This window comes from Schistocerca nitens, chromosome 2 (assembly GCF_023898315.1).
Source record: "Schistocerca nitens isolate TAMUIC-IGC-003100 chromosome 2, iqSchNite1.1, whole genome shotgun sequence".
In the NCBI taxonomy this organism is placed as follows: domain Eukaryota; kingdom Metazoa; phylum Arthropoda; class Insecta; order Orthoptera; family Acrididae; genus Schistocerca; species Schistocerca nitens.
The window spans coordinates 741085535-741108164 of NC_064615.1; the positions used below are offsets into that span (position 1 = coordinate 741085535).

Below are 22630 nucleotides of genomic sequence, written 5' to 3' on the forward strand. Positions count from 1 at the left end.
AAATATTGTTTCCTTTCCTAACAGCATGTTCATAATATACTCGAAACACACACACACAGTGAGAGAGAGAGAGAGAGAGAGAGAGAGAGAGAGAGAGAGACAGATTCCATTCTTTGCCTAGCTCTTAAAATTCTGTATACGCGGAGTTGCATATCTTTGTCCATGCTTATCATCTATGGTACCAGCACCGGCATTTAATTTTATTAGTTTGACTGATTTTTTGACCAATAATTTACTAGTTTTACTTTCTCTGACTTTAGAAAGAAGCCTATGTATGTTTATTTAGGAACAGTGCTAGTTACCGATTCATCAGTTTTCCTGACAACGCAGTTTGGGGAAAGGTGAAGTTCCTTTTCTTTTATTGTCTTTCTGGCAGATCCCATTAAGCCATCTCACTTGTGTAAACTCAATTATGAGGATACGACCGTAAGGACAATACGACACCCAGTCGTCGAGTGGAGAAAATCTCTGACCTGGCCGGGAATCGAACCCGACTGAAAGGCGAGTTGCGCTTACGAGTATTTACTCCGGGCCGCTAAGAAAAGTCTATTGCTTTTCGAATATTTGCAGATATTCCTTGTTTCTAGTCTTCAGTTAACCGCCTGTCTTGGATGCTGAAGTTCAGCTGTTACCGTTCACTGTAGCTATGACAGCGTTGACCACAAAACGTTGCCATAAAAAAACTTAGTCTCAATATTTATTCGATGTGACTGACGAGATACAGTGTATTACACACTAGAAATACATATGTACTGAATGGTATGAGAGAACGTGAGAAGTATAATCAATGGTACTATTACGGTCACATTGCAGAAAGAACTTCCTCATTTGAGAACATGGATCAGTAGAAGAGAAGAAACAGATACCTCCTTTTGGATGATCCTATGAAAAAGTTTGTTCGCACTGAAACTACCTGGCAGTCTGAAACGGTGTGGTGGATCAAAATTCGAAATCTGAACCTACATCTTTAGCGAACAAATACTCGACCGTCTGAGCTACCCAGGCACAACAGTACACCCCACCCCTCCCAGTCCCCAACAACAGTCCGTTCTCTACCACCTTCCAAACTGCACAGAAGTTCTCCTGCACACCTCGATGGATTAGCACCCCGGCAGAAAGGATAAGCGGAGAAATGGATTAGCTACAGATTAGGAGATTTTTTTCGAGAATGAATTTTCAGTCTACAGCGGAATGAGCGCGAAATATTGTTCATTAGATTCAATGAATTTTTTTTCCGGAAAATTTGTTGTTGGTGACTGCCATCAACGGCTGCTTGTTGACTATGCAACGCACTATTCAGCTCATGTACTTTCAGAAGATATTTCGCCAGTACAAGGAAAATAATCTTGAAAATATGGATAATTTCGAACATGACTCTGTACCACTTAACGCCAGTTGCTAACCAATGGAAAACTTACGATACGTGCTGGAGAGACCTGGAACCGAGCGATATCGTTCTTCTGCGGTGGTGTGGGCAGCTGCTGGAGCCATAGCCATAAAGTATACTGATTTCTTGGTGTTTCTTCTTTCCCCCTATTGGTATGCTTTATAAATATCGTGTGAATGCGTAGACTGGTACCTGTAAGAGGCGCGTGCCGGCGTGTTTCAGGGTGGGGCGGGAAGCGGCGCTGCTTCAGCGCGCAGGAGGTGGAAAAGCGGGTGATGCGTCTGGCCGGAAACCGCCGCAGTCAGCTGGCGAAGGAGGTGCACGCATTCGTGGCAGCCATTCGGCGCAGGCCGCTGCTCCAGCCCGACGGCGACTGGAAGGCAGCCTTCGACGACACGCGCGACCAGATGACCGCCACCAGGAACTACCTCGCCCGCAAGGTCAGTGCTTCAGACATTTGTGTATTATTATTATTATCAGAGCTATTCGGAAAGCAAGGTCCGATCGGTCGCAAAATGGAAACCACTGTGAAAAGGTTTCCGCCAATTCTCTGTGCTGGTCTGCAGCTCGTTGTTTTCATAGCCAGCGGTACATGTGAGGAGAGATAATACTCAAAGGGAACCAATTACGGGCTGTATTGTGGTTGGTCAAACAGCTCCCATCCCAAACGCTGCAGGACGATCTTCATTGCTCCTGCAGAGTGCGTCCTAGAATTGTCATGCAGAAGGAAACGCATGACAGTTATGTTATGTGGTCTGCACGACATCAGGCGAAATCTCTCACCGGGCTGTCATACTTGGCGGAAGACACTGTTTCCTAGGCATCTTTTCGTTGTCACTGTGCGCTCAGAACTGAAAAGGTAACTGCCAGGTAAAGTGACGTTTCAGAGTTTGTATCAATGTTATTTTGGCAGTCTGCTTTCACTTCGTTAGTTGAAAGTAGGAAACCTATAGAACACATGTATAGATAATACAACACCTATTTACCTATGGACTCCGTAGCTTTGCTACTAACGAAGCAGAAGCAGTCTACCAAAACAACATTGCTACAAACTCCGAAACGTCATTTTCCATGGCAGAAAAATGTTATCCCGTGCAACACTTTCACGCGTAATCTGTTAAAAGAAGCTTATGGGTCTCGAATTCGGGACCTTTCGTACGGTGATCTGACGCTCTACCAAATCATCTGGCAGAGATATTGTCCTCGATTGTAAGTGTTCATCGGAGGTGAGGGTATCATCTGGAGTGCCGCAGGGAAGTGTACTAGGTCCGCTGTTGTTTTGTATCTACATAAATGATCTTTTGGATAGGGTGGGTAGCAATGTGCGGCTGTTTGCTGATGATGCTGTGGTGTACGGCAAGATGTCGTCGTTGAGCGACTGTAGGAGGATACAAGATGACTTGGACAGGATTTGTGACTCGTGTAAAGAATGGCACCTAACTCTAAATATAGATAAATGTAAATTAATGCAGATGAATAGGAAAAAGAATCCTGTAATGTTTGAATACTCAATTAGTAGTGTAGCGCTTGACACAGTCCCGTCGATTAAATATTTGGGCGTAGCATTGCAGAGCGATATGAAGTGGGACAAGCATGTAATGGCAGTTGTGGGGAAGGCGGGATGGTCGTCTTCGATTCATTGGCAGAATTTTGGGAAGATGTGGTTCATCTGTAAAGGAGACCGCTTATAAAACACTAATACGACCTATTCTTGAGTGCTGCTCGAGCGTTTGGGATCCCTATCAGGTCGGATTGAGGGAGGACATAGAAGCAATTCAGAGGCGGGCTGCTAGATTTGTTAGTGGTAGGTTTGATCATCACGCGAGTGTTACGGAAATGCTTCAGGAACTCGGGTGGGAGTCTCTAGAGGAAAGCAGGCGTTCTTTTCGTGAATCACTACTGAGGAAATTTAGAGAACCAGCATTTGAGGCTGACTGCAGTAAAATTTTACTGCCACCAACTTATATTTCGCGGAAAGACCACAAATATAAGATAAGAGAGATTAGGGCTCGTACAGGGGCATATAGGCTGTCATTTTTCCCTCGTCCTGTTTGGGAATGGAACAGGGAGAGAAGATGCTAGTTGTGGTACGAGGTACCCTCCGCCACACACCGTGTGGTGGATTGCGGAGTATATATGTAGATGTTGATGTAGATTTAGACACACAGACGCAGTTTCCCTTTGCTCCGTAGTTCTGGTGTTGCTTTTACTTACCGTTTATTCATCTTCTATTGGACGACAGCACGCATCACTAACTACTCTCGACACAGTGTTTGGTACCGATGAGAGTGTAACATCTGGAGGTTTGGGTGTTAGCGTACTGTCGACTTCGAGTACGCCACGTGCACCACGAGTGCACTACTTTCCTCGCCTTAACGCTCGCTTTTGTTGCGCAGCTGGGCACGGGCGGCAGCGAGGAAGAGGAGGACGCGCTGGAGCGGTGCGTGCAGAAGCTGCTGTACGAGCCGGTGTTCAAGGAGCTGTACCACCGCGCCATGCTGGGCCTGTGGAGGGAGGCCTGCGTGCGCGACATGGCGCTCATGGTGCGCCGGCACCGGCGCGTCGGCGTGTCGCCCGCCTGGCTGGGCGCGCCGCACATGTCGCCCGCCGCCACGGAGCGCGTGCGCGCCACGCTGCTCAGGATGCAGTCGGCGCGCCTGCCCTGCGACAAGCTGCAGTTCCTCGCCACCGCCGCCGAGGACGCCACCAAGATAGTGAGTACTACTCCGCCCCCTTCTTTCTCTCTACCTGTCCTTTCTATCTATCCAGGCGGTCATGTTGGGCCAGGCGGAGTAGTGCGTGGATTTTATGACTCAAAAGGTCCTTTCTAAACAAAGTAGCGAGTGTGGCACAGTGCTGAATCTCGTGTAAGTCAAAATGGTTCAAATGGCTGTAAGCACTATGGGACTTAACATCTGAGGTCATCAGTCCCCTAGACTTTCCACAGCGGCCGGCTCGTGTAAGTCACTCCGATCCAAACGGAAGTACTTTCTGAACAGATCATCATAAGTCAGACGTCAAAGAGAATTCACAGTGGCTTCTCCTATTGTTCATGTATCTTCTTTTTCTATTTTGAATTACTCTGTTTGCAAGTTACGCAATATCAGCATCTCCATTTCCTCATCAGAAACCAACTCTGAATTACGATCCGTGAGTTCACCCATTGGATCACGACCTAACATCGCACGATAGTGGCTAAGAGTCCCGTTCCGTGCTCGTACAGTGTTGCATAGCTTCACCTGCGTTGTGCTTTGCTGCCACGAGTCACTTGCTCACACTCTGCTCGAGAACGTGTACAGCCATCCGATCGTAATCGTGAGACACTCGGCCCCTTGACGCGTGACAGTGGTCTCTGTTCCCTCTCGGTTAGGGTCCTTTTATGACCACTGTTCTTACGCCGTGTTACATGGCTGCCAATGGTACACCATCCCTTTTAGGCATCTCGGACAGATGTACAGTAGTCTACTCTATTCCTTTCCTTCTTTCAGTGAATCGGTGCATAATGCTCCATTTGAAACTTTTAACAACCTCTGTTTCTTTCAACTTATCCTGGACCCGTCTCCTTAATTTTCTACTAGAATGATTCAATACAGATTTTCAGTTCGTGATAAGCGGGTCAATTACAGGGATGCTAACGTGCCTCTTTTGTTTCTTGTCTCCAGGCAGAGGAGGAGAACGGAATCATCGTCAACTCTGATAACTTGATACCACTGATCAGCTGGATACTGATGGATATCGGCATGGTGAGTAAAACAAAAATATAAAAGTTGACTGGATATTGAGATAAGGAATCTATCGTTCTGAGAACTACCTTCTTAAAACTTTCTCACCCATACAACATTTTCACCCATAATAGAGTAAAAAAATTTGTTATCATTGGGATATGAACCCACGACCCTTGGTAGGACGATATAAATCTCTACAGACGTCCTCACGGAAGCCATTGATACTACATACAGCATGCTTTTCCTGTACTCTGTAGCTCTGGTGTTACTTTTATTAAACGTTTACGCCTCTTCTGCTGGACGACGGCACATACTACGAACTACATCGGACTTTTGGTTGATATTCCATCGGCATACGACGTTTGGTACCGCTCTTAGTGTCTTACATCTGGAGATTAGGGTGTTAGTTGCAAGGTATTTTGTGGAGCTACTTAGATGAGCTATAAAATGCAGGACAGGAGGGTTTGCTATAATTATACCAAACATATATCATGAAGAAGTCTGTTCAAACCTTTTAAAATATTATTTTTAATAAACGTAAAGATGTTTAGCCCTTGTATCCTTCAAAGTGGTCCCCTCCTCTATCTGCACTCTTGTCCCTGTCGTGATTCCGCTTCGCCGTGCTGTCGTGAAAAACGTCTTTTGTAACATTGTTTTCTTTTCTTTTTGGAAATATCTTCGGTGCCCATGACGAATTCTTAGTCATCCGTTAAGTACCGATTTTAGTTTTCGAAGCAGATAAAGTACCACGGAGCGACGTCTGGCGGGCAGAATCGCTAGGGGCTGAATATTATCTGAATTTTGGACAGGACTCGCAAATTGACATAATGGAATGTACAGGCCCATTGCCATGGTGAACCATGGTGCATCTTATTATAACTGCGGTTCTTTCTGCGAATTTCCTCTCGATAAATTCTCAAAATCATTACTCTGTATTGGTTGTGGGCTGTAAGATTCTATGGCAAAAAACTCGAAAGGAACAATGCCACTGACATCGAAAGAGTAAACCGAGACTTTTGTATCTTCCTGGGTATAGAAGTCGTTTACCAGCTCGTTGTGATAACTTTATTTAGGTGTTGACGTCATAGCCATAAAACCAAAACTCGACTCCTTTTATAATCCTGATGATTCGTCTTCGAAAGCTTCTTCAAGGATTACCTTGCAAACGTACAGTTGATAATTCTTTTGTACTGCTATCCTTTAAATGTGTAGCTTCTCGGTTAATATCCTAAGAGGCGAACCAGTTGAGATTCAGACAGGTTTTCTGGCAGTAAAATGATATTTGGCGCCCCAGCTTCTTGATGTTCTGACTGTGCTCCATCGTTGACAACCTTCCTGGCCGAGAGTCATTTCAGATTGATTGACGACTAATTTCGATCCAGGAGAGCCATTCGGAACATCATTCGGTCCAGAACACTATCTATACTCTCACCATAAGTTGAAACGTTTTCGTTATTGTCATTCTCGCTTCCTGGAAAAATTTGAGGTTTCGTCTTTAACATCGAAAATAATTGCAAATATCGCCAGGAAAATTGTACTATCTTTCAATCATTGTACAGGTTGACTCAGACAGAACACCCCTTTACAACTGTTTACAAAAACTTTAATAACATAGATCTTCATGATTTACAAGTGCAAGCGTGTTAGTGAGACATTGGAGTTTCGTGCGGCATATAGCGCTCACTTCTTAAAGTTCACACCACTCAGATGAGCACCGTCTTTGTCGGAGTGCTCACGTAGACGAGCTATTAAGGTGCTACATAAAGTTTTCACACAGTACTGCAACTGGATTAGCGGTGACTTCCCCACAGATGTTCGCCTCCAGCGCCTGGAGGTTTGCAGGGTAGGTTTCGAACACTCTGAGGAACACCCAGAGGAATAAATCGGGAGTCGTAAGATCGGGTGAACACGCTGGCCAAGCCAAATCACCAAATCTGGGGTGATACGTCCAGCAAATGGTTCACGAAGTTCGTCCGTTGACAAGCGGGCGGTGTTGTATTCCACCGTCCTGTTGATATCGTGCGATTGGACGGGGATGGTTTAATCTGCGGGAAGTTCGTTGTGTCGCTACTGTTGACTTCGTTTCAATGTAAAGTTCTACGACAAGGACACGGTCTTGTACACTCTAGTTCTCCATCGTAACTGAATTTTCCACTCCCTTTCAACGCTGCTAGGGTATCACCGACAACCTTCGCACGCACCCGCAGTCGCAATTGACTGAAAAAGGGCGTGCTTTCTTACCCACCATGTATGAGCAAAGCATAGTACATGGCTCGTATTCTTATTTCAGTTATCAGTTTCGGCGAAATAGGCCATCTATTTAGCCATGCATCAAGCGGTGCACGTCGTAAAAATGAGTGGGGGAGAGAGGAGAGAGAGAGAGAGAGAGAGAGAGAGAGAGAGAGAGAGAGAGAGGCATGCCAGCTCATGCCACCACTAAAAAATGCCATCCTCTTAATGGATTAGGTCCTTAGGTCTGAATCTGGCCCACTTTTCCCAAAACCAAACATCACGATGAAAAATAGGTGAGCTAGTAGGCTGTTCTTTGTTCATCCGATGGCAAAATAAGGTTCCTGTCTTCCTGCAGCGACACAATGCAGCCATTTTGTATCTCTCATTCCGATAACAGTAGCTTGGAAAATAAGCGAGATACTTACAATGTGAAGCAATGCAGTTACTCAGCAGATTGTGACGAATACAGCGCTGCCAACAGTATGGCGCTATGACGCATCACAAAAGAGACTTTTTTACAGGCTTCATGTGTTGTTCTCGGTACGAATTTTGACCTTTTGCTTATCTCCTTTTCAGATATACGCCATAATTGAGGCAGAAATGCTGCTGAAGCTTCTGCCACCAGAGAAGGCCCACGGAAAGGCCGGCTTCTACCTGACCATTTTGTACTGCGCTTGTGTGTGCGTTAAGACGAGGCCGGACGTGCCGAGGCGACCTATCACCAGCACCGAAACCGTGACGACGGCCAACAACAACAGTTGCGATGCAGCCGCCGTGTCGCTCTTCAACAACACCACTTACGACGAAGCGGCGGAGGTCGGCGACGGCCGTGGGAGTGACGTCACGCCCTGCGACGAAATCAACTCAGCTGTTCGGCCCCCCAGCGACGACGACATGCAGGAACCCGAGCCAGATGCAGACAGCCTGGAGCGAGCCAGCGAGGGCTACTGTTCTGATCGCGACCGCGACCGCGACCGCGACCGCTCTCCCGAGCCGGTCGAGCTCGCAAAGGTCGACAACGCTGACCACGACTCTTGTTTTGGAGACGACTGTCTGCTATTCCAGTCGAAATCTTCGCTCTGCTCGTGGTCGTCGAACGTGGATCTGGACGCTGTGTCTGCCACCAACGATTCCGGGACGTGGAGTCTCTACAGGAGTTTCTCGAACCTCAGCACTGACTTCTCCGACGAATCTCTGTACGAGTCTGACATCGTAAACAAGAAAACAGCTCAGCTGGACAGCGCCGGCACGCTCTTCAGCGCCGTTCCGGTGTTACTGGCTGCACCTTTGATGGTTTAAGGACGGTATACTTGCAAAATATAGATTCCAAGGTGTGTAACGACATTGAAGACGTAATTTAAGTTATACTGCGATACTTTTAATTTAATGATAGAATCGCGTGGTGCTCTCAATTGTGAACCAATTTGGCTGTATGTTTAAGCTTCGTGCTTGCATTTCAGTAACTATCTTGTGCAAAGTATTTTATGTATCTTTGGACAAATCCGATTACCCCATTTGCGTCACTGTAAAAGTCTCCCAGACAAGGCGGTTTTTCCTAAAAGTTTAATTTTGGGTTTTTAGAAGACACTTAAAACTATTAGCAGCAACAGAACGTCCACAGTAGCTCGTAAAAGAAATAATGGCTACATCTTTGAAAAGCTGTGATAATTTCCACTCAGGGGTAGATTAGTGTTTTTATTACATGTTCAGTCTAGCGACTTTATACTCTAATTTAAGAATGTCTTTCAATGTAAGATTATTCCAGAGTAATTGAAGAGGAAGTACAAAAATAAATGTGCAGCATATTTATTCGATTAGTGTTAGTGTACTAGTTGTAGAATATTAGAAAATTTATGAAAAATTCCAGGTGGTGATGCCAACAAAATCAACACGATAATACTATCGTGAAGTAGGTGCTGGTCACTTTTTTCACGCCATTGTCCATGTAGTCGCCTTTCGGTAATAGAAAATGATAGGAAATAACAATCATCATTTCGAGGTTCTCGATTTTGAGATCTCTCAATAATATCTTAAGAAGTTGAAGGGAATTATTCGTAAAGTTTACCGTTAATTAGTTTGGTTTTGCTGAGAATAGAGTAACATTTCTCAGGTGACTTGCTAATGGAACAAATTTTTTTTTTCGTTCAATACAGAAGTAGTTTGGATTTACCTGCCTTGTGCTACAGTTTATAGACATGTTAATAAGACGTTCATAGCGCTCTATGGTACTGTACTTGTTGTATGTTTGTACGGTGCAATTGCTTTTCTACTGTTGTTACACGAACAAATTTGTTGTTCTGTGGCTTCAGAGGCTACAAGAAGTAAGCCGTTTGATATGCCTGGCCATATGAAACTTGAAACTTCTCTTGTTTGGCAATGAAAATTCACTATCCTATGTCGCGTAGACGTGAAAAAGGTTACTAATAGTGAATATCAGTTCAAGAAAGTAACAGCTCCTATTCCTTTTCTGCAGACAAGGTGTCTTCCCCTAAATCACTGTTGAACTTCATCCAGTGAGTTCATAAATTTCTGATCTCAAATCTACAACTAGATTTTAATTTTTAATTATTTTTAAAATATGAGTGCTAGGAACTTGAGGACAACGCAACTTCGGCACTAATAACTGTATACCAGAGTTGTACGTGAAGATAAATTTAGCAGGTACAAATCTTAAACGTAAAAACGTTTACTACTTTAGTATTTTGCGCATTGATTGTTGCGTAGCCCTCATATGTACTTGAAAGACAATAGCAGTTGTTTGTTGATTAGACGTAGGTTAAATGTTAGCCTAAGGATAGTCAAAATATATAAAGATACTCATTTAGCAGTATGTTTTCTGTTTTGTGTTGACACTAACAGTGTTCTGAACCTACTCAGTACCGCACTGTTTCTTGTTGTGTGCATTAACTTATTGTTTTGGTGCTACAAAGCTAATTTATTGATATTTATGGAAGACTACCTTCTGTGAAGAAGTCTACATTTTATTTTCTATTACATCCTTCTCTTTTGTACGGTAAAGTTTCGATAACTCTGTAGTTGATGCAAAATAAAGCAGCTGCAAGATATTCCATTTTTAAATTGTCTTAGATATTTCTGTCATTTTCTGTTACATGGGTCCTAAGCTGTCTCAAATATGAATAGAAGTGTACGCAGCTACCCAAACAATCTTCCTCATAACCCATGAAATTCCTATCCACTAGTCACTCAAACTGTGTTAAATATGTATGAAATACTCAGTATATTCATTGATTTAACTCAGCTTCTATTTGTTGAAAAGACGCGTTACTCCACAAACATATAAAAAGTAGTAGTTCTTACATACCGATGACTGTATTTCAGAAACGTCTACCTCAAAATCAGCAGGTGCAGCTCAGAAGAAACTGCAATTATTTGTTGGGTGTATGTTCTTTCCAGTGAAAGTAAATCTCAGAACTTTTCTTCTGAGGTAAACATAAGGTAAAACCCTGGACATAGAGGACGAAAGAGACAGTAAAAAGTGGTGAGACTTGAGTTCAATCCGTAATACAGCAAAAAAACAGAATATAAGAGTATAGTGCATTCCATAGCCAGAGTCTTTTTCATTTTCTTTCTGTTTCCCTGTTCCATTATCATAATATTAATTTTGACACACTGAATAAAGCTTTACTAGCGTGTACTCATGCTCATCCGGTTGCGCAATCCGTAACGTAATTTTGGAATTTTTGCTTCGTTTGTCGGATAAAAAGCAGATTTAAATTGTGTGCCCCTTAAAACAAGACACACTAAATATTAAATTTCCATGTTTCACCACAGCTGCTATATCTGAATGCACTTCCATCCTTTGCAACCTGGTACTTTATTGGTACCCAAACGAAGAAACGTGAGAAACAGTTTTGTTCAATTGACACATACAGAGTGCATGAGAATTCCGGCAACAGAATTTCAGAAGTTGTCCACGGCTATTTTCTGAGTATTTTGGTGCACAGAACCTGCCATCTCCTGTGGCTCTTTACAGACTTCTTACAGAGATTTATTACCTCCCTCCTCCACATTTATCTCTATATCTGTATTGGACTGAAAGTATCTACACAACAAAACTATATGTATCTTCCACTCAACGGAGCACCGCTACACATTATACTCGTAGTCAGCAACCACATTAACGTACGAAAAAAAAAAAAGAAAAAAATGGTTCAAATGGCTCTGAGCACTATGCGACTTAACTTCTGAGGTCATCAGTCCCCTAGAACTCAGAACTACTTAAACCTAACTAACCTAAGGATATATTACACATTCACGTCCGAGACAGGATTCGAACCTGCGACCGCAGCGGTCGCGCGGTTCCAGACTGTAGCTCCTAGAACCGCTCGGCAACTCCGGCCGGCTTGAGAGAGTCTGTCTGCGCAATGAAGTCGGCACAGTATCGGTAAGTAGACAGACGAAATACTATATTCTAATATTAACAAGCAAAAATCAGAAATTTTATATTTTGGTGTTTTCGATTGCAATAAAAAGACAAAAAGACTGGAGCGCAAGAGAGGCAGGACAACACACACGAGAACGTAACATAATATGCCAAAGTAAATATTTGCACTTGATAAAGATTATAAATTCTCGAAACGAGCAGTGCTACATAGGAAAGTAAAGGAAAACTGGTGCACTGTTTTATTGTTTAAATCATGAATGACACAACTGCAGGCTCTCTAAAATCGTCGATTGCGATGAACGAAAAAAGATTATATGTTTCGTCTAAAATTATTTACATCGCTTCGCTTTTTGTGTTGTATGTTTTGGTGATTGCAAATTACTGGTTCTTTTCAATGTTGCGAAGGTAATTAACTGGGTTAACAAACCGAGTAAATCATAGTTACATTATAACTCCGTAATGAGCCACCGAGCACTGCAGTTCCCTTCCACCAAAATGCTGAAGAAACTATTCATCAGCAGCCTCAGAAATTTTGTATGTCGAGTTCAGATTCGCCCTGCATAATTTAATTCCTACGAAATACTGGTGAAGTTATCGACAAACACAAGAATTTTACCGTTTATTGTTTTCATCTGGACACTATTACAAAAACATAGGAAACTGCAGAAAAAATCAGAAGGAACTCGTGGTGCAGGCTCGGGACACGGGGACGCAACGACGCGCTACTTGCTGGCCCTGACGGGGTGGTAGGGGTGCTGCAGCGACGACAGGTCCGGCGGGCTCTTGCTGAACGTCCGCAGCTCCAGCATGGCGGGCTCCGCGACCGCCCAGAGGCGTGGCGCCGCCTGCTTGAAGTCTGCGTACCACCGCAGCACGCGCGGCCACGGCGACAGCTCCAACTCCACCGCCTCCAGGCACATGGTCGCAGCCACCAGCGACAGATCCGCCAGAGTCACGTGCTCTGTCCAAACAGACATGTAAAGCAGCATCAAAAGTGTGAGCAACACGACACCGATCCCATAATGATATCGCTACCCGACACTGTTTACGAAAGACTCTCGCAAAACTAGCGCGACTAGCGGATGTGCACGGTACTGCTGGTTGCCGCTGCCGTTCGACAGTACTGTACTGTACTGCGAGTGAATTTGTGTTTTTTCAAACTGCCTTATCCAACTCAGGAGAGGATAGCTGTAGTTGAGGTTTATATTAGCCCTCAAACTTTCGAACAAAAAAAGAAAAAAAAAGGAAACATATCAAATAATTACAGAAAAATTTCTGATTGCTGGTACCCCAGCGTAGAGTACAATGCACGATTTAATTTAAAAAAAGGTTCTATTTCAAATGAAAAACGAAATAGGCAACCTTCCACAAGGACTCCAAAACCCAGTCCAAAGAAGTCACTATGCTAGTTATCCCAACAATCTGGCGTTAAATATACAGAATTTCGTAAAGTTCTTCATCAGTTAAAACTTCGCCCGCCGCGGTGGCCGAGCGGTTCTAGGCGATTCAGTCCGGAAGCGCGCGACTTCTACCGTTGCAGGTTCGAATACTGCCTCGGGCATGGATGTATGTGATGTCCTTAGGTTCGTTTGGTTTAAGTAGTTCTAAGTTCTAGGGGACTGATGACCTCAGATGTTAAGTCCCATAGTGCTCAGAGCCATTTGAACCAATTTTTGATTTAAAACTTCAACCATAGTATGTTGCACCTTTGCGCCAAGTGAAGCAGACAGGAGACTCAAAACGAACTGCTTATTGCAACTGGCTTCTCGAAAAGATTCATCTGGCCACGTTACTTCGCAGAACACCAGGTATCTGTTCGCAAGGAATCTTCACGAGATAGCTCACGCTCCACTTCACGACGAGAAAATTGTTGTTTGGTGTGACGTTACAGGGAATCGTGTTCAAAAAAATGGTTCAAATGGCTCTGAGCACTATGGGACTTAACTTCTAAGATCATCAGTCCCCTAGAACTTAGAACTACTAAAACCTAACTAACCTAAGGACATCAGACACATCCATTCCCGAGGCAGGATTCGAACCTGCGACCGTAGCAGTCGCACGGTTCCAGACTGTAGCGCCTAGAACCGCTCGGCCATCCTGGCCGGCGGTAATCGTGTAGTGGAACCAATATTTTTTTTTCAGTGGACTCTCTGGTACAGAAGTTTACCTAACAATTTTCGAGAGAAAATTATGCGAAATTAAGTAATAATAAAAAAGGATACACACACTTCCAACAAGACGGAGCAACCTGTCACACATCAGACGTTTCACTTCATCGCAGTGGACAATGGCCTCCACGTTCCCCAGCGTTCGCTATTTGCGATACTTTGCTTTGGTGCTACGTAAAGGCGAGACTTTATGCATTTAATGCTCACAATATCGATGAGCTGTAGGGTAAAATTCAACGAGAAATCAACGCAGCTGACTGTAGCGTTTAGCGCCAGATGACTCTAAATATGATGAACCGAGCACAAAAGTGCATTGACGCCCAGAGTGATCCTTCACAAAACCCAAAGAATTTCTGGTCTTTTTTGAAGGCTGTTAGTGGCACCAAAGTTAGTGTCCAGCCACTCACGAATAGACAGGAACTGAAACTGAGGGTAGCAAAGCACAAGCAGAAATACTTAACTCAATTTTCAAATATTCTTTTACAATGGAAGGCCCAGGTGTATTGCCCAGTTTGATTCTCGTAAAATGAAACAGATATTAGTGTCAATGGCATTGATCATAAAAGTCAACAAAACTCCACAGTCGAATCGCTATCAGATTCTATACCAATTTGTGGCTGAGTTGGCCTCTCTGTAAACTATGATCTATTGTAGATTCCTCGGACAAGAATCTCTGCCCAGTAGTTGGCAAAAAAAGAAGAAAAAAATGAGCTTATGGCATTGTTGGCCGGGTGGTCCCATTCGGGGAAGTTCGGGCGCCGAGTGTAAGTCTTATTTCAGTAGACGCCACATTGGGCGACTTGCGTGCCGGTGATGAGGATGAAGACAACACAACACCTGTTCCACGAGCGGGTAAAATCTCCATCCAGGCTGGGAATCGAACCCGGGCCCGCTGCACGGGAGGCAAGTACGTTTCCCAGTACCTTTTTTTTCCGTCGCGTTTGGTCTGGGCGGACGTCACAAGACATCCGTTCAAGTTGATCGTTGATTCCTTTACTCAGTTTTTTTTTATCACAGAGGGCGAGCAGCCGTCTGACAGAACACGCTGAGCCACGTGGGATTAGCCGAGCGGTCTAAGGCGCTGCAGTCATGGACTGTGTGGCTGGTCCCGGCGGAGGTTCGAGTCCTCCCTCGGGCATGGGTGTGTGTGTGTCTGTCCTTAGGATAATTTAGGTTAAGTAGTGTGTAAGCTTAGGGACTGATGACCCTAGCAGTTAAGTCCCTTAAGATTTCACAAACACACGCACGGAACACGCTGAGCTACCGTGCCAGCCGCTAAGCAGGCGGACAGTAGTTGGCTAAAAGGTCACACAAGGCAGCAGAAGTGTCCACAAAATTACCTTCAGGTCACCTCCACATCCACTTGCTGTAGAATCCTAAAGCATATTTTGAGGATCTAGGTACCTTTAATAGAAAGACCTCCATGCCAGCCAGCATACAGTCCGAAAACGTTGATCATGTGAAACCCAAATCACATTTTCCTTACATGACATCGTGCAGGCTACTGGTCAAGGCAGGCAGTGAGATGCAGTATAACGTCACACTGTAAATCGTTTGACTCAGTACGATACATACGCTTACCGATTACCGATAACCGAAAATGCGATTGTTTGGGGTATCAACCGAAATTTGTGAGTGAATTGAAGATTTCTTAGTGGGTCCCTTGCTACTCATGTTGTATGTTAATGGTCTTGCGGGCAATATTGATAGCAACCTCAGACTCCTTGCAGATGATACAGTTATCTGCCGTCAGACTGATAAGATTTCAAATTAGTGCACAGACTGGCAACTTGCTTAAAAAAAAAAGTTGAACTGTGCACTTCACAAAACGAAAAATCGTAGTGTTCTACGACTACAGTTTCAATGAGTCGCAGTTGGAATCGGTAGACTCCTAGAAATACGAGAATGTAGCACTTTGCAGAAATATCAAATGGAACAATCACATAGGCTCACTCGTGGGCAAAGCAGGTTTATTGGTAGAATACCAGGGAAATGCAGTCAGTCTACAAAAGTTATTTCATACAGATCCCGTGTGCTTCGAATTCCAAAATATTGCTCAAGTGTGTGGGAACATTACCAAATAGGACTCATACGGGATATTGAACGGATACCGAGAAGGGCAGCGCGAATGGTCACGAGTTTGTTGTACCCGCGGTAGAGTGTCACAGAGATGTTGAAAGAAGTAAACTGGCACACCTTTGAAGATAGTTTACGTCCATCCCGAGAAAGTCTACTTATTAACTTTCAAGAAACGCCTTGAAATGATGACTCTAGGAGTATACTACAACCCCGTACGTACCGCTCCCGTAGGGATAGCGATGACAAGATTGGAATAATTACAGCACTCCCAGACACATTTAAATATTCTTCCCACGTTCCATATCTGAACGGAATGGGAAAAGTCCTAATACGAGGTCGTCCAAAAAATATTGCCCCTCATTGTTTTTAGAAAGCTATTAATATACATAGACAAACGTCCTTGCTGGTGGTTCACTTTTTATGTCTGTTCTATGCACAGGTGGAGTTTTTAACCGTTCTGGCAGATGGTAGTGCCGCAGTACTGCGTCAAAATGCGTCTACATACGACTCACGTTACAAGCAAGGTGCTTTTACTTAATTCTTGTGTGCGGAAAAAGAAACCGTGATGAACATCAACAAACGTTTGTGTGCAGTGTATAACGATGCTGCAGTTGATAGGAGTACAGCTGAGTGATGGGTAAAGAAAATTACAGTCTCAGGAAATGCAGAAACAGAGCTCTATGATCAGCCACGCTCGGGACGTCCTGTCACAGCCACTTCTCCGGACACGCTGAATCGTGCGGATGCCATTATTCACGCCGACCGGCGCATCACAACTCGACAGTTGGCTCTACAGTTGTCGGTCAGCATTGGAAGTGCGTCTGCAATGATTAGAGAGGTGCTCACGATGTGTTCCACGAATGCGCACAGAAAGGGCATTTCAGCTGAATTGTTGGAGCGTTTTGAGACTGACGGGGAAGCCTTTCTGTGACGGATCGTTACGGAGGACAAAACCTGGGTCCACCACTTTGCGCCGGAAACAAAAAGGCAGTCCATGGAATTGCATCTTCCTCTTTCACCACAAAAGAAGAAATTCAAGAGAACCCTCTCTGCCGGAAAAGTCATGGTGACAACCTTCTGGGATTCTAGCGGCGTCATTCTCGTGAATGTGATGCCAAGAGGGTCAACAATGAATTCAGAAGCATACGCGAAGACTCTGAATAAACTCAAGAACATTTCCGACGTGTTCGATTGGACAAGAATCCAGCAGAAATCTTGCTCCAAGATGATAATGCACGCCCACACACAAGTTTGCGAACCTGGGAACGCATCGCCAAACTGGGTTGGATATCATCGACTCATTCATCCTACAGTCCAGACCTGGCACCATCGGACATCCATCTCTTTGGGCCGTTTAAAGATTCTCTACGGGGAACACACATTGAAGATGACGAGAGTGTCAGTCATGCAGTGACTACGCCTACGGGAGAAGAGCTTTTACCAGCAGAGAATAAATGATCTTCCACAAAGGTGGCGTACGGTCAGCGAACGTCGCGAAATTCTGACTCTTAACAATAAATATGTTCTGAAAAAAATGTGGGGCATTACTTATTGAACGACCGTCGTAACTGGTAGAATAGGACATATCCTCTGCCGTGTCCTTCACAGTGATTTTCAGAGCATAAATATAGACAGATATTGAATATTTTTTCATACAGTTTCGTACTGTCAAAAATAGCCCACCACCAATTAACATAGTGTGCCAACAAGAAATAATAGACGGTGCAGAAAATTGTAAGTTTTCAGATGTGCGTATTGATGAAAACTGACAATGAAAAACCATATAGTAGACCTACTAAAACATTTATGTTCGGCTACTTTGGTAGTAAGAATTGTTGCCAGCTTTGGGGATATAGAAGTCTGTAAGTTAAGGGCAATGCAGATCAGTTTCCCTTTTGGGGTTGTGCTTTTGAATATCTCTGTTGCTCTAAAGCTTTGATGAATTGTTTATAAAAATTATAAGTGAATAAATGTACTGTGAGCATTAATAAAACCGACAAACTGCAGGGACGGACTCCTCACTGGAAATGGAAGAGAAAAGGTGCTTCAATCAAATGAAACTATGGTTTCAGAGATGTTTTCAAGTTTGAAACATCTATGACAGTATATATGCGGACTGAAAGCCTCAGCTCTTGCTATTCCCCCTAAACTCTAGCAGCCTGTGTCAGGGTGGTATAGTGGCTAGCTCATCTGCCTAATGAGCAAGAGATCTGGGATTCGAATCCCAGCATTGGTAGACATTTTCATTCGTCGCTTCGGTCTGCATATATACATGAAGATGATAATTTTTATCATTATCGGTGATCACATGCTGCTCTTTTTGTACATCTTCATACAGGATACCCTGTGGTCTGTCCTGTCTTCCAAGATGACGACAGCCTTGTTCAAAGGGATGCGCGCATACGTTCCTTATTTTGTAACTATCAGACCAATCACATCTGCACTGTCCCCTCTAAATCACGCGCTCTTAATCCTACAGAAAATGTTTGATACCATTTGCAACAGCTTTTCAAACACAGCAGCCAACATTCCCTCACTTTTGAAGGTTCCGTCCTCAATCGGCAAAAACGGAACCCATGTAGGATCGCTTTGTTGTCAGTCTGTCCACCTGTCTGTCCAACAGTTAAGAACCATTTTCTCAGGAACAGATAGACGTATCAATTTCAAATTAATATTACATACTAAAGTCTACAGTCCCTAGTTAATGCAACACAATTTAGTCTTGTAAGTCTATACAATCAAAAGATACAGTCATTTATGTAACATATTTCGATACCTTGCCAGATTTATCGACAAGAGGCAAAAGTCGTCGAAATTCTCGATTCCCGGGATGGATGAACTATCTACAAACATGACGAAGATTGAACAGAAACCTCGGTGAACGAGCCCTACTCATACTCCTCCGCATTTTGTTTTTTACCTCTACGGAATCTAATCTTCAATGAGCGGCTTCAAATCGATTTGGCCTACCTGAAGACTTCCTTACTCGCCCACGTGAGGCCATTGTCGTGCCTTGAGTTGGTGTTCGAAGTTATTAGCTTGGTAACTTATGAGGGTGACAAATTTTTGGGCTGGTGTCATTATTTCCTCTAATAAAGACTAAAATAGACAAAGATGAAGGCTGTAGCAGAGGTGCCAAATTCGTTTTGTTCTGGAACTGAACACTGTGTTTTACTTGACAGCGGCACAAGGGGAAGAAGGGGATGTCTTTCTTTAAGCACGCAGAACTACTGTTGTTGGTGGATGACACATTTTACCACTGTTGCGCTGAATGGACGAAGTTAAATGTCCCTATATTATGTTTCATTTGCTGCACAGTTTCGTATGTGAAGGCCTTTTCGAAATAAAATTAAGCTTCGCTCCACAGCCACTGTAATACAATCTAATCGCTCAGACAATTTGTGGTGACCGTGGAATCTTTTTCAATAAAACCATTAGCTGTCGCATTTCTGAAAATCGTGTAAATTTGTAAATCGAGTCCATCGTGACTGTATTAGCATGTTTGCACTCATCTATTTGCACTTTCAAGAAAATACGACAAAATAAATGTGACTTGATCTATGGCAGCATCCGTTTGGAAAGATTTAGGACAGTCATGAATTAGACCTCACGTACATTCTCATAAATATAAAGAACAATGTCTCCCTCTCACTCTCACCACACACATACACACACACACACACACAAGAACACACACATTTTCAAACTGATAGTATAGCATACATAGAATATTCTGCAAAGCTGTAATGTGAGACTTAGCAGAAAACTGGAGAACTCAATTGATTATTAAATTATTAACAACTTATTAATATTTTCCTAATAGCGATGTGGTGTTTATCAAAAATGCGATCAGTGAATGCAATAACATGAGCTACGTTCGTAAAATTTAAGACAAAATGCGTTGGTATTTCTACATTAAAGTCAATTACATGTCGTTTTTTAGTGGACACAAAGAAATTTTCGTATGATTTGTTGTCGAGCCTAATGAATATTTACGCACGTAATTCCTTCATATTGCAAATTCGAGAGGATTTGTATGTGTAAAGGTAGGAAGAATTTATAGGAAAATGAGAGTGTGCCGTAAGATGTCACCGAAATTTCTTCTAGGGAACGTAATTTATGATTTCATTTAGATTGAGAAATTCAAGTTTTTATCAAATAATTCACATTATTTTTACTCTGCTTACTTAAGTATATTCCAAATCGTAGTTTTTCTTCTAGTGTTTCTCGCGTAAGTAACCATGTTCCTAGACTTCAGCATCCTGTCGCGTGTTGGAATGACTTTAAATTATTGATCTATAATGGATACGAAACATTCAATGGTAAGACATTAAAATTTAGTACTTTTTGCAGTTTCCGTATTTGAGTGGTATTAAAGTTTATTTGTTATACTCGGACGGGAAATCTACGAGGGTGATTGTAATTACCACGAAACTTGCATTTTGAGAGACGTAGCTATAATCATAAAGCCTCATATTCATGTTTCCCCATAAAGCACACTTCAGTATGAAATACTTCGATCTAGTGGGCAGACGCAAAACGCACACACGTTAACAGATTTTCCAGGATGATTGTTGACTTAAATAGTAATGTCACTCAATCTTAGTTTATTCACTAGCTCTTACTAACACTGAAAGTTCCAAAGTAGAATAAATCGCACCGAAAACATTTAAATGTATTTGCGAACATATGGGTACCGTTAGAAAATCCAGAAGCTGTCAAATAAGTAAGATATTGCTACAAGAAGATCTGATCAAAGACAGTACGGATAGTTTATTATAAAATATTAAATATCTTACTTTTTGTATATATTTACACGGTGAGCTGAAATCAGATGATTAAATTAGCTGACATGTTCATAACTGTGTGAGGAGGTGTAAACTACGTTGTTGATATGAAAGCTGGCTGACAAGAAATATTTTAGGTACACTGATACGTGAGAGGAAAGAGGAACCTAGTGAAAAGGGTAGAGCTCATGGGATGTAAGAGAGACAGAGAGAGAGAGGGAGAGGGGGGTGGGGAGGGAGGGAGAGAGAGAGAGAGAGAGACCATATATGTTGAGAGAGACCATATATGTTAGGAATACAAGTTGCTGGAATCGGTGTGAGCATTTCAGATACATCCAGAACGACTTATAAGAATAATGTGTAACTGATGTTGGAATAAAGGCAGTGGACCAGGAAAATGAAGAATTTTTTTTCTTTAATGTCAGTCAGTGATCACAGACAAATTGTCATCAGTCGCTCTATTTTGCTCCACGGTAACCATATTCATATCACTCAAGAAAAAAAGAAAGAAAATACAACTGCTGGAAAACATACATCTTACACCTTATTTTTCTCATAATATGTTGTAGCCTGTCAGCTCTAATATCGTTTCTTCTTGATCAGGTATGTACACGTACAGCGCACAACAAACGCTTCATTATAACTGTCACACGGTAACGACTATCAACCCTGGTGTTTGTGGTTGATTACATTGTCAAGTGGTGAGTATTAAGTTTATTTCAATGTACCAAAAACACAGATTAATCTCAGAGAGAAAGAAATATACACATCAATAAAATATGCCTACATAGTAAGAAACCTAATAATGATTCTGTGCATTGGTCAAAACAATATAAAGATGTAAGTTAATACAAACCTCCTGCTGCAAATTTGGTTCCCTGTCTTTCTAAGATGGTGTTTAAGACGTTCAGAGCTATCTTCAGTTTTTTAAGACCCTCGGGAGTCCTCTTGTAATCAAAGAATATCGGTGCCACCTGCAAAAAGAAATGTGTCTTAACCTACATTCAAATGAATGAAAAGTACGAATTAAAGTGTTACTACTACTAACGATATCTTAATGTTCTTATTATGCAACGTTCACCACTCTTCGTCCAAAGTTTTCAGAATGTCAATAGTTTCCGTTTCCACCATTTTACTAGATAAATTATACACAGGAGCCTAGATGTTCAATGACGGATCTAGAATGTCTATCCTCCACTCGAAAGACAAATTTGTGATTCAGATGCCATTTGTGAACTATATTGAAGGGTTGTTACTACACTCTATGTGGTGTCCGGTCTATGTGGTGAATCCTAACAAATAATTGAGGCAACAGACTATATTCTGGAGAAGTGTTTTTCAAATCGCCGACTAGTTATCATCATTTAGATATGCCGTCGCTATTCTAAATCGCAGGAGGAGGATATTGGGATGATTCCTACGGTTTCTCAGATTTTCTGTCCAATCTTGTCCATCAGGGCCAATGCTTCCACCATATCGAGCAAAAGAGAAAGTGTGTTGACTGCCCGCGCGTTTAGTCAGGTAGCATAGGAGTGGTGGCGTGCCCGTGAACTGTGAGCAGCACTGTCGATTGAAACTGCGTAATCGTACGGTAATTTTGGCTTTTGTCTGCATTTATTTTGTAAGTTTGTTTACGGCGTTATGAGTGAACGCTGAAGATGGAAGGGTGTGGCGATAAAGAGATGTTAAGAGTTATAGTTGCACGTAGTTATAGAAATCTAACAACGGAATAATTCAATTCGAAAAGTGAAAACATGCCCTGATATTTTTTTTATATAGTAACAATGCACCAGAAGAAAGACCCTGTCAAAATTTTGGCTGTTAATATGCCCTGCAATTTTTTTAAC

General features: G+C 42.8%; 2 protein-coding genes across 4 annotated transcripts in view; one reads left to right on the plus strand and one right to left on the minus strand.

Moving 5' to 3' along the window:
* The window catches only part of LOC126236957 (uncharacterized), a 28702-nt gene extending 18302 nt beyond the window's left edge, over positions 1-10400 (plus strand). For both annotated transcript variants that reach the window (XM_049946655.1, XM_049946656.1), the window contains 4 exons: positions 1610-1827; positions 3784-4101; positions 5050-5130; positions 7921-10400. In XM_049946655.1, the coding sequence (XP_049802612.1) occupies positions 1610-1827; positions 3784-4101; positions 5050-5130; positions 7921-8643 (1340 nt within the window). In that variant the 3' untranslated portion in view covers positions 8644-10400. The remainder of the gene's footprint in view (positions 1-1609; positions 1828-3783; positions 4102-5049; positions 5131-7920) is intronic.
* Positions 10401-12355: 1955 nt separating this feature from the next.
* The window catches only part of LOC126234601 (glutathione S-transferase 1), a 72635-nt gene continuing 62360 nt past the window's right edge, over positions 12356-22630 (minus strand). For both annotated transcript variants that reach the window (XM_049943320.1, XM_049943321.1), the window contains exons 5-6: positions 21640-21757; positions 12356-12710 (exon numbers count right to left, since the gene is read on the minus strand). In XM_049943320.1, coding sequence (XP_049799277.1) covers positions 12472-12710; positions 21640-21757 — 357 coding nt within the window. In that variant the 3' untranslated portion in view covers positions 12356-12471. The remainder of the gene's footprint in view (positions 12711-21639; positions 21758-22630) is intronic.